The following is a 10340-nucleotide window of genomic DNA, read 5'->3' on the forward strand; positions in this document are numbered from 1 at the left end:
TAAAGATCTTTTATTTCACACTGCATTTCTCATATCAATCTTATTCTTAGTCTGAAAAAATATGCATTTATCCGGAAATGTATCTCCAGAACAAGCATGAACTTTTCCGGAGATGCATTTCCAGAAGTAGTCTGTGTTCATTTTCCAATTCTGTTTTCAACAATGGAGCTTATAAACTGTTCTGTTATAATTATTTTCATTAGATATGGTTCACCCTGATGTTTTCCCCAAACAAGTTGTTTCTCCGAATGTCCAAGGTGTTGTTATGAAGACGGTAGATGTTGGCAACCAATTTAAAAACAAGCAAGAGCTTGAATCTCGTGATCAAATGCTTCAATGGATTCGTATGAAGGCCTCCAAGCTTGGATTTAGTGTGGTTATTGGAAGGTCCGATAATGGTTCAAATAGAAGATGCGTTTTTATGACAATGACGTGCAATATAAGCAAGAAATATAGGACTCCTCTCTGGAATTTTAAAAAAGATGACATTGGTTCAAGAAGATGTGAGTGTCCTTTTAAGGTGTGTGGTTACATGTTGGAAAAAAACCTGGATATTTAATGTCATATGTTGTTTTCATAACCATGACTTATGTGAAAAATTAGTTGGCCATCCTAGTTTGTGTCGGCTCATGCCGGAAGAGAAAGAATGCACTGTTAACATGACATTGCATTTGGTTCAACCGAAAAATATACTTGCAACATTGAAACGGAAAAGACCCAAAAGTATATCAAATATCAAGAAAATTTATAATATTTGGTACTAAACTAACAAGGAGATTATGGGGAATATAATTGAAATGCGACAACTCTTGAAATTGTTAGGTGATAACAGTTACATGTCTAGGTACCGAACGTGCGAGGATGGAGCTAGTGTTATAGATATATTTTGGATTCATCCTAGTTCTATAAAGTTGTTCAACATGTTTTCTACTACGCTCATACTTGATTCAACCTACAAGACCAACAAGTATAGACTTCTATTATTGGAGATGGTTGGTGTTACATCAACTGAGAAAACATATTCTGTTGGGTTTTCATTTCTAGAGAGTGAAAAGAGGAGAATGTTACTTGGGCCTTAGAGGTGTGTCATACACTGTTGATTGACCAAGGGAGATGCTTAAAGTGATTGTTATCGATTGTGATACCGCCTTGATGAATTCAGTTGCAAAGGTATTTCCTACTTCTAATGCATTACTTTGTAGATATCACATAACAAAGAATCTGAGAAGTTTGGTTAAACCCACAGTATGGAGAAAACAAATGGTCTGAAGATGGAAAAATGGTGAAGACGGGTGTGGTTGTGGAAAAAATAATGGATGCATGGAATCGTATAGTAAAGTCTTCCATAAAAGAACTATATGTCGATTCTGTTATGCATTTCAAAAAAGTGTGTGAAAAGTATCCTGGCTTGTTGAAATATGATGAAAGCACAATTCTTGACCAGGTGAAGGAGAAAATTAGACACCTTATAAATACAACAACTAACATATTTGAGTCTTCCCATGCTACTTTGGAAAATTGGTTGGGAAATAGTAAGGATAAATTTTGTAGAGATTGGGACTTCGTAAACCAAATGATTCAAAACCAGCATGATGAGATACAAACATTATTTGGTCAGAGCATCACAATTTTGGAACACATATTGAAAGACAACAATCTTTATTCTCAATTGGTCGGCAACATATCTCGAGCGAGTTTGAATTATATTTTTCACGAGGCTAAACGAGTTGATAATGTTCCGATAGCGCAAAGTGTGGATGCATAATTGTGAAAACATATGGTCTCCCATGTGCTTGTGTTTTTTCAAAAAAAACGTGAAACTTGGTAGCCCGATAGGACTGGATGAGGTTTGCACTCATTGGAAGAGGCTTAGGTTTGATGATTGAAGTGTCATGAAAGGAGATCGCATTAGAAAACCATCTCCTACGCCGCCTCCACCAAATATTCCATTTATTGAAGAAATGCTCATTTTTATGCACAAATACATGGAGCGGGTCGTCAATGTTGAGGGGGATGGTAATTATGGATATCGAGTTGTTTCAAATTTACTTGGTAAAGGAGAAGATAATCATACACTTGTTTGCCATCAACTTATCTAAGAGTTAAGGACTCATAAAGATTCATACACACTGATCAGTGCATTTTGATGCATGTTCTTCCATGTTTGTACTTAAGCATTTCTTCGGTTTGCTTTGATTATTTTTATGTTTTAATGTGTTTTCATAATTTATTTTATTTTTGCACTTATTTAATTTTCGTATTTAATTTTCAGCATTAGCAGCTTTCGCGAGAAAAATCATATCTTGAGCTAGGAGTATCGGATTGAGACGTGCTACCAGTCGATGGAAAGCTAAGAAAAAGATCTACAACTTTTATTCAGAATCGAGAGCTGAATCAGACTGTAGCAGGGCCAGAAAATTCGTTGAAGTTGAAGCATTAGTTTTATTTAAGTTTTGGGTCATTAGTTTTGGGCTTGGGTTATGTTTTCGATCCAGTTGAATTGTAAACCAAATTCCTTGTTTTCCATATACCTAGCAGCCGCATAACATTAGGGGGGAACTATTCACGAAATACTTGAAAACTTTGGCAAAAATTCTCATGAAGAACTAATCGATCCAAACAATTTGTTGTATTTGGGTTCCGATACCTTGAGATTTTAGTAATTCTTATTCAGGGTTTTTATTCCTTTCAATATTAATATATGTATTTTGTTTGCTTAATCCGATTTACATATGCTATATTGACTTAATCCGATTGATTGTGTGATCCTAACTATAGTCACAGTTTCATTTGCTTAATTCGTTATCGAGTCCGTTTAATTCATGTTTGCTTAATTCATGAAACTTAATCCCGTTTGCTTAATTCGGATAATAGGAACATACAACTTATACTATCAATTGTGCTTGTCAGTTGATATTATAATCGAATAGGAATAGTTAATCTGCGGTTGGAATTACGATAGTCGATGATAGGCAAAGACTGAATCAGTAAATTGTTGCTACAGCTTATTTCAATAATCACTTATTTTAATCTTTTTTTAATTGAATCCTAAACCAACAAAAACCCCATTAATCGTTACTATCATTGGTTAATTCATTCAAGAATCCTTGTGAGAACGATAATCCGAGTCAATTTGTCGCTAACTACGTTTTGTCAAAAATACTCGTTCTTAATCCGCGCGCGACAGCGGATCAAAATTGGCGTCGTTGCCGGCGATTCTTGTCGAATTAGCCAATAGTTTAGTTTTAAGTATTGTGTGTTTTGTTGTTCTGCAATTTCCTGTTATTTTTCCGAATTTTTTTACAGTTTCGCATTCGGAGTTGCGTCTAGAGTCAGAAAAATCGGTTTTTGGAAAATTTGTGTTTGATTGTATAAGTTTTTTGCCTACTGGAAGCAGAAAAATCGTGCGATCAATACTCCCTTACTCTCTGACGTCAAATTTGCCAAATTCCTTGTTTTTCTATTTTTAATTAATTTTTTACTGTTTTCATAGTGTCGAAAAAATCCAAAAAAAATCTCAAAACTTTTATTTCACGTCATTAGATTAAGTTTGGTGCTTTTGTATTTTTCTAAATTTATTTTAATCGTTTTTCTTCTTTCTATTTGTTTTTGTCTATTTCGGACATAGTTGGTATTTCTGTGTTTTTTTTTATTACATGGACGATCAAAGAACATTAAGGCAGTTTGCTGCTCCTGATGTTAATTATAATGACTTTTGTATTGAATATTCTGATGTTTCGGTTCCTTTTGAATTGAAATCTGGTTTGATACACTTGTTTCCAATGTTTAGTGGTCTTGCAGGTGAGGATCCGCATGAGCATTTGAAGGAATTTGAGGTTGTGTGCTCTGCACCTTCACTAGAAGATATTGTCAAACGAATGGCTGCAAATAATCTCCAGTTTCAACAACAAGTAGATTCTACTTTAAAGACTTTGCAAACACAGATTGGGCAGCTTGCCACTTTGGTGAATGTCATGCAGCAAGCTCAAGGATCAAACCAACAAACCAACAACGCTTGGAAGAACATTCTATTTTTCAAATAGATTTGATTTCTGAAATTGTTGATGATACTTGTAGTGATTTGTTTGCATCTGATTTTCCATCATTGTCTGGTTTTGATGATGTTTATTCTTGTGATATTTGTACTGAAACTAAAATTTGCTCTGTTTGTGCTGAAATTGAGGTTGCCTTGCAAGTTGATATTCTTACTGCATATGAGGTTGCAAATAAAGTCGTTCATGTAGATAAAGCTCTTGACATCCCGGCTGCACCAAACACTCCTTCTATTGAGCAGCCACCTTCCCTCGAGCTGAAGCAACTTCCTGAAAATATGAAATATGCTTATTTAGAGATGAATGAAAAACTACCCGCTATAATTTCTTCTAACCTTGATTTCGATCAAGAAAGTAAGCTTTTGCAGGTTTTAAGGAAGCATAAAAAGGAATTTGGTTGGACATTGGCTGACATTCCAGATCAGATCACCTTCACGTGTCCATTTGACACTTTTACTTTTAGAAGATTCTTTGATCCTGGAATAAAAGGCGAAGATACTAATAAAAATTTCAAGTTCAATGGATATTACCCAAAGCTATTCCATGACAGCCCCACTTTGGAAGAAGAAAATGTAGAATATATATTTTTGGGAAAGGCTGCTTATGTGGTCACCTATCCTCCTTGACTACTCGGGTGTGTTCTTTCCTCTCTCTTCTCTCTCTTATTTTATGTTTATTTCTTTCATTGAGGACAATGCATATTTTAAGTGTGGGGGAGGGAATACTTTATTTTCTTTGTTTTTGTTCTTTGTTTTGTTTTGTTTTTGTTTTCTTTCTAAAAAAATTGCATTTTTGTTGAAAGTTTTAGGCTATAGAATAATTTGAGGTTGGTTTGTAGAGACTTGGAAAAAGTTCACAAGATCGGTATCGTTTTAACACCTTAAATCTCCTGAATATGAAAATCATTTTGAATACTTGTTATGACATAGCCTTGAGTTCTCATTTTTCTTATAGCTCTTGAGTAGTTTATTTGAGCAGTCAGCACCATCTCACACGCACTCTACGCAGGGAAGCCGATGAATATAAGCGAGTGCTCCGAAAAAGAAAAAAAAACAAGGAATGCACCTTCTAAGTTTGGTGACCCTCACCCGGTCACTTATCCCAACGGTTGTGGAACCTTCAAAAAAAAGTTGGAAATAAGACTCTTTTGTAGTTGGTTCAGCGGTGTCTGGTGTTGAACTTGGTAGGGCGGATTACGGTCCGATCCCCCGCAACTACAATTGAGTAAGCAAAGGGTTATGCCACTTAAGTACTAGAACCCCGTGCAGAAAAGGATCAGAGTCACTAACCGATCGCCTTGCTATGAGTGTGTGGAGATAACGGGCTTAATGTGATTGCGCCTGAATGAAAAAGAGCCAAAGAAGGATGAGTAAGTTAGGCTTTAACATAATAACATGATTCGAGTTGATTTGTGTATTCAGGAGGTTTATGTCTGCATAACTGTGGATTAGTGTTCTTATAATGTCCTTAGTGTGCAAGATTAGTACCTATCGAAGCAAACTTAACTGAAGATGACTTGTAGCCTAGAATGAGTAACTGTTGATGTGTCTGTGTTTTGTTTTGTTTTTCATTTTGCTCGAAGTGCAAAAGTTCAAGTGTGGGGGAATTTGATCAGTGCATTTTGATGCACGTTCTTCCATGTTTGTATTTAAGCATTTCTTCGGTTTTCTTTGATTATTTTTATGTTTTAATGTGTTTTCATAATTTATTTTATTTTTGCACTTATTTAATTTTCGTATTTAATTTTCAGCAATAGCAGCTTTCGCGAGAAAAATCATATCTTGAGCTAGGAGTATCGGATTGAGACGTGCTACCAGTCGATGGAAAGCTAAGAAAAAGATCTACAACTTTCATTCAGAAGTCGAGAGCTGAATCAGACTGTAGCAGGGCCAGAAAATTCGTTGAAGTTGTAGCATTAGTTTTATTTAAGTTTTGGGTCATTAGTTTTGGGCTTGGGTTATGTTTTCGATCCAGTTGGGTTGTAAACCAAATTCCCTGTTTTCCATATACCTAGCAGTCGCATAACATTAGGGGGGAACTATTCACGAAATACTTGAAAACTTTGGCAAGAATTCTCATGAAGAACTAATCGATCCAAACAATTTGTTGTCATACACTTGGATCGAGCTGTTTCAAATTTACTTGGTAAAGGAGAAGATAATCATACACTTGTTTGCCATCAACTTATCTAAGAGTTAAGGACTCATAAATATTCATACACACCGCTATACAAAAATAAAGAACACTTCGATGAAGTTTATGAGTCTCTTGTTCCTTGACTTAGCGGAGCGGAACCGGAGGAAAAGTGGATGCGCTTCCCAGAAATGGATCACCTCATAGCCTATGTGTATGATATGGTGTGTGTGTTGATCTTACACGATACAATTTTTTGGAAACCTTTTTTCCAATGCGTATCGCCCCACCTCAAAATCCAAATGATCATATTATGTATATTTGGTGGTTTTCAAAATCATAATTTTTTTTCAAGTTTACTTAAAATTGGGATGCCCTATACCACTTACATCACCATAGTAAACAACTCACTCAGCAAAAAAAATCGAGACTTGGTCAGATCATTTTATGGAAAGGATGCAAAAGTTCGAGAAATTGAGCAATATTGAAAGAGAACCAAATGCAAAAAGTTAAAGGGGTACCGCCCATAGATTTAGCCGACGACATATGTTTCGATTCATTTTAATTTCCTCTTTAGTCTGACAAATAAGTGTATGTAATTGTGTCTCAATATAAATGAAGTGTAATATATTCAACATTTGTTCATATTGTGTCTTAATGCATTTTTTATCTTCCCCATGCCAACATTTGTTCTTTTTTTATTAAAAAAAACAGGTTATGTTTCAATGTTTTTGTTTTCAAACCTGTTTAGGAGAGGCTCTAGAGATGCATCTCCGGAACAAGATAATAGGGTGTGGAGTCGGATATATATCTCCAGAATCAGTATGCCAGTTTTTGAGTGGTCCATATTGATCTATGACTTCTATAAATTAAGGTGCTCTTGTTTCTTATTTCAAATAAACTGAAAATGTCTCAAATGTCATAAATAAACATTAACTAGTATGTCGCAAATGTCTCATTCTCCAACGGAACTCCTGAGCAAAAATTTAAGCTTACCGAGTACACATCTCTTGCAGATATTACAAACGAAAGCCATTATCTCTTATCTTACGGAGACAATCAAAGAATTGTGAAGCTCGAGTACCATTCATCGTCGATTGACAACAGAGAAAAGATTTAGTCCAGCTACTTTGAGCTCAAGACGGATGCAGATGTAAGGGCTATGTGGAATACTTTTTTCCGTTTCGAAACAAAAGTTTTGCTCGAGTTGAAAGCGACGATTTCAAGATTAGTCAAAACATTCTTAAGATGTTGAAGCATCCACCTTAATATTGAAGTGTAATGTTGTATTTTATGTTAAAATCATCTATATAATGCTTATTTAATGTTATGAGTGTTAATTTTATTTTGTCAAATTACATGTTTTTGGTGTCTGCTTTTGGTTCTGGTTTACGGATGTTCCGGAGATGTATCTACGAAAATACACTGGAGATGCATCTCCGAAATTAAAAAAAAAACTTATAGGGCGCCACTCATAATGGCATGTGTTGAGTGTGTATTTGATGCGTCCGGAGATGCATCTTCGGAAACTTGAGGCATTTTAAAAATTTCGTGTGGTGCCTAAGAAACATATAAGGTGCATTAAGAAATCATCATGTTAATTTCATTATAGAACAAAAATTAGATTCCATTAGCCAAGAAATAGTAAAAAAAGATGATGGGCATTCTCTTCTTATAGAGAACATGGATGATACATAGTCTGACTCCTTAAACTTATCATCTAGAGGCAGCTTGTCATTCAATAGTTTCTAAACAAACAAAATTTAGAATGAAGAATATCAAGACCCCATAGAGAATTTGTCCAATAAAGCTTCGGATAATGATGTTTTTGATGGAATAATATGGTTGTCTTAAGTTTTTAGAGGTCCTATATAGGTCCAAAATTCAACCTTAGTAAAACTAATATGGATCATATTTAACTATGATTTAACTATGATTTAACTATGACAAATATGTTATAAGACTTTATTTAACCACGGTTTAACCGTGACAAATTTAAAATCATGTGTGGTAGTCCGTCTTACGCCTTTAAAGACGACCTTAATGAATAAGCCTCCTTAAGAGGCATTTTAGTTGTTAATGACTACTTCCACATCAACATGTCTTACATTTCCTTCACCACGAGAAGTGTAATATTTGATATGAGATTTTTTTATTTTATTTCGATCTACAAGAAAAAAAAGTTAAAAATACTTTCAAAATTTACTTTTAAAATTTCTTTTTCTAAAAGTAAATTTTAGAATTAATTTTCAAAATAAAGATTTTTTTCGGTAATATATACTTTGTTTTCATTAAAAAAAAGTATTTTTTAAAAATTATATCTTAAACAAATAATATTTTCAAAAACATATAAATCTTTGTATAACTTTATTTTTTATTTATTCCAAACAAATATTTTCAAACAAATGGGACCTTAGATCCCTTACATATGCCTCTAAAACATACTGACTCAATAAGGTGCTAAAAATAAGAGGACAGGAAAGAAACTTATTAAATAAATAGAATTTTGTAATGTAGAGTTGTTTTTAATATGATCTACCCTGCATCTTAATCCATAAATTACGTTTTTATTCAAAAACAATATTACTTATCTGTCGCATTTAAAAGTACATGTTTTTTAATATAAGATATTTTGTAGTAGCAATAACAGAAATGAGTACGTTATCGAAATGTGTCTTGTTTGGTTAAGTAGTTGAAGTTTAATAAAAACGTGGCCCCTTATAACAGCTATTTCTTATTCCACCCATTGATTTTGACCACACGTTTGACCAGTGCCAGCTCCAGCATGGACAATTTAACTTATACTCCAATCTGCCACCCTCTTCTAGTTTTAAATGGTCAAAATTGTTGAATAAAAATCGAATAAAATTTATGTTCAAAATTTTTGATAAGCAAAATTAAAATCTGTATATAAACAAAATTTTTGATAATATATTATAAATTTTTGATATACTTTTAAATTTTTTGGGAAATTATAACAAAATTTAAAATGTATTATTTGATATTGGAAATTTTAATTAAAGTAAAATTTTCGATAATATTATTTTTTTGAAATTTTAAACGTTATCTACGATTTTGGATGACTTTGATTGCACAATATTGTGTGGTTTAAAATAAATATAAAGTTGTAATTAGTGAAAAGTTCATAAATTTGATTAAAAATAAAAAATTTAGATTATCAAAAATTCTGAAATTTTTAGTATAAAACAAAGTTTTTATAACTATTAAAAATTCTAAAGTTTTCAAGAATTTCTTTATGATTTTGTATTGAAAATTTTGAAATTTTTTGTTAAAATATTTTTATTAATATTAAAAAATTTGAAATTTATTATACAAAATCTCAAAAACTTAGACACTTACGGTATATATAATAATTTTGAAATTTTTAATAAAATATTTAAATTTTCTGATATTATTCTAGACAAGTGAAATTCAAGCATGATTAGTGTAAATTTTAGAAGTGGGTAAAAAAAATAAAAAAATAAACAATATTATTTATTCATACGCAACAAGGGATATCAAATCTACGTGAAGGATTGAACCAACAAAACAATGTTGACTTTCAAATATTTTTTTTTTGGCAACTATGCCTTGTTTATTTATTTATTACTATTAATATGTTTTATCTTTGTTATATTAATACCTTAATTTAATGTGTATCCTTTTTAGTTTTTTTATGCATGTGCCACTAATCATATAATATGAGAGAATTTTTTATAAAAATAACCCACTTTTTTAAGGAAATTTTCAAAATATCCTTGATTTCAAAAAAAATCTCAAACTACCCCACTTTTAGAAGGAGACGTCAATTCAATTGGCGACTCCTCTTTAAAATTGAATGCAGGCGCCAATTGGATTGGCGCCCCTGTGTATAAGTTGATAGGAGGCATCAATTGGATTGGCGTCTCAGTGTAAAATGCATTTTTTTGTTATAAATAGATGCGTTGTGTGAGTCATTGTTCCACATCTCATTTAATCATTTGGCAATCATGTTTGGTGTTCGTCGTCGATACGGAAAGGTGATTTATGCGAGAGACAAACCTCAGATGCTGATGCTGTTCTGGAACATCACTACGTTCGATCAACTGAAGATGGAGTTGGTTCGTTGGTTAGATGGGAAAATACCAAAAGGGGAAAAATTAGAAGTATTGAGAG

At 33.0% G+C, this 10340-nt stretch overlaps 1 protein-coding gene across 1 annotated transcript; it reads left to right on the top strand.

Moving 5' to 3' along the window:
- The first annotated feature begins 205 nt into the window (after nucleotides 1–205).
- LOC127091723 (uncharacterized) lies at nucleotides 206–1079 on the top strand. The gene is made up of 3 exons (XM_051030410.1): nucleotides 206–503; nucleotides 604–723; nucleotides 823–1079. The coding sequence occupies exons 1-3, from the start codon at nucleotides 206–208 to the stop codon at nucleotides 1077–1079; spliced, it is 675 nt and encodes a 224-aa protein (XP_050886367.1).
- The last annotated feature ends 9261 nt before the right edge of the window (nucleotides 1080–10340 follow it).

Source organism: Lathyrus oleraceus, chromosome 1 (assembly GCF_024323335.1).
Source record: "Lathyrus oleraceus cultivar Zhongwan6 chromosome 1, CAAS_Psat_ZW6_1.0, whole genome shotgun sequence".
Classification (NCBI taxonomy): domain Eukaryota; kingdom Viridiplantae; phylum Streptophyta; class Magnoliopsida; order Fabales; family Fabaceae; genus Lathyrus; species Lathyrus oleraceus.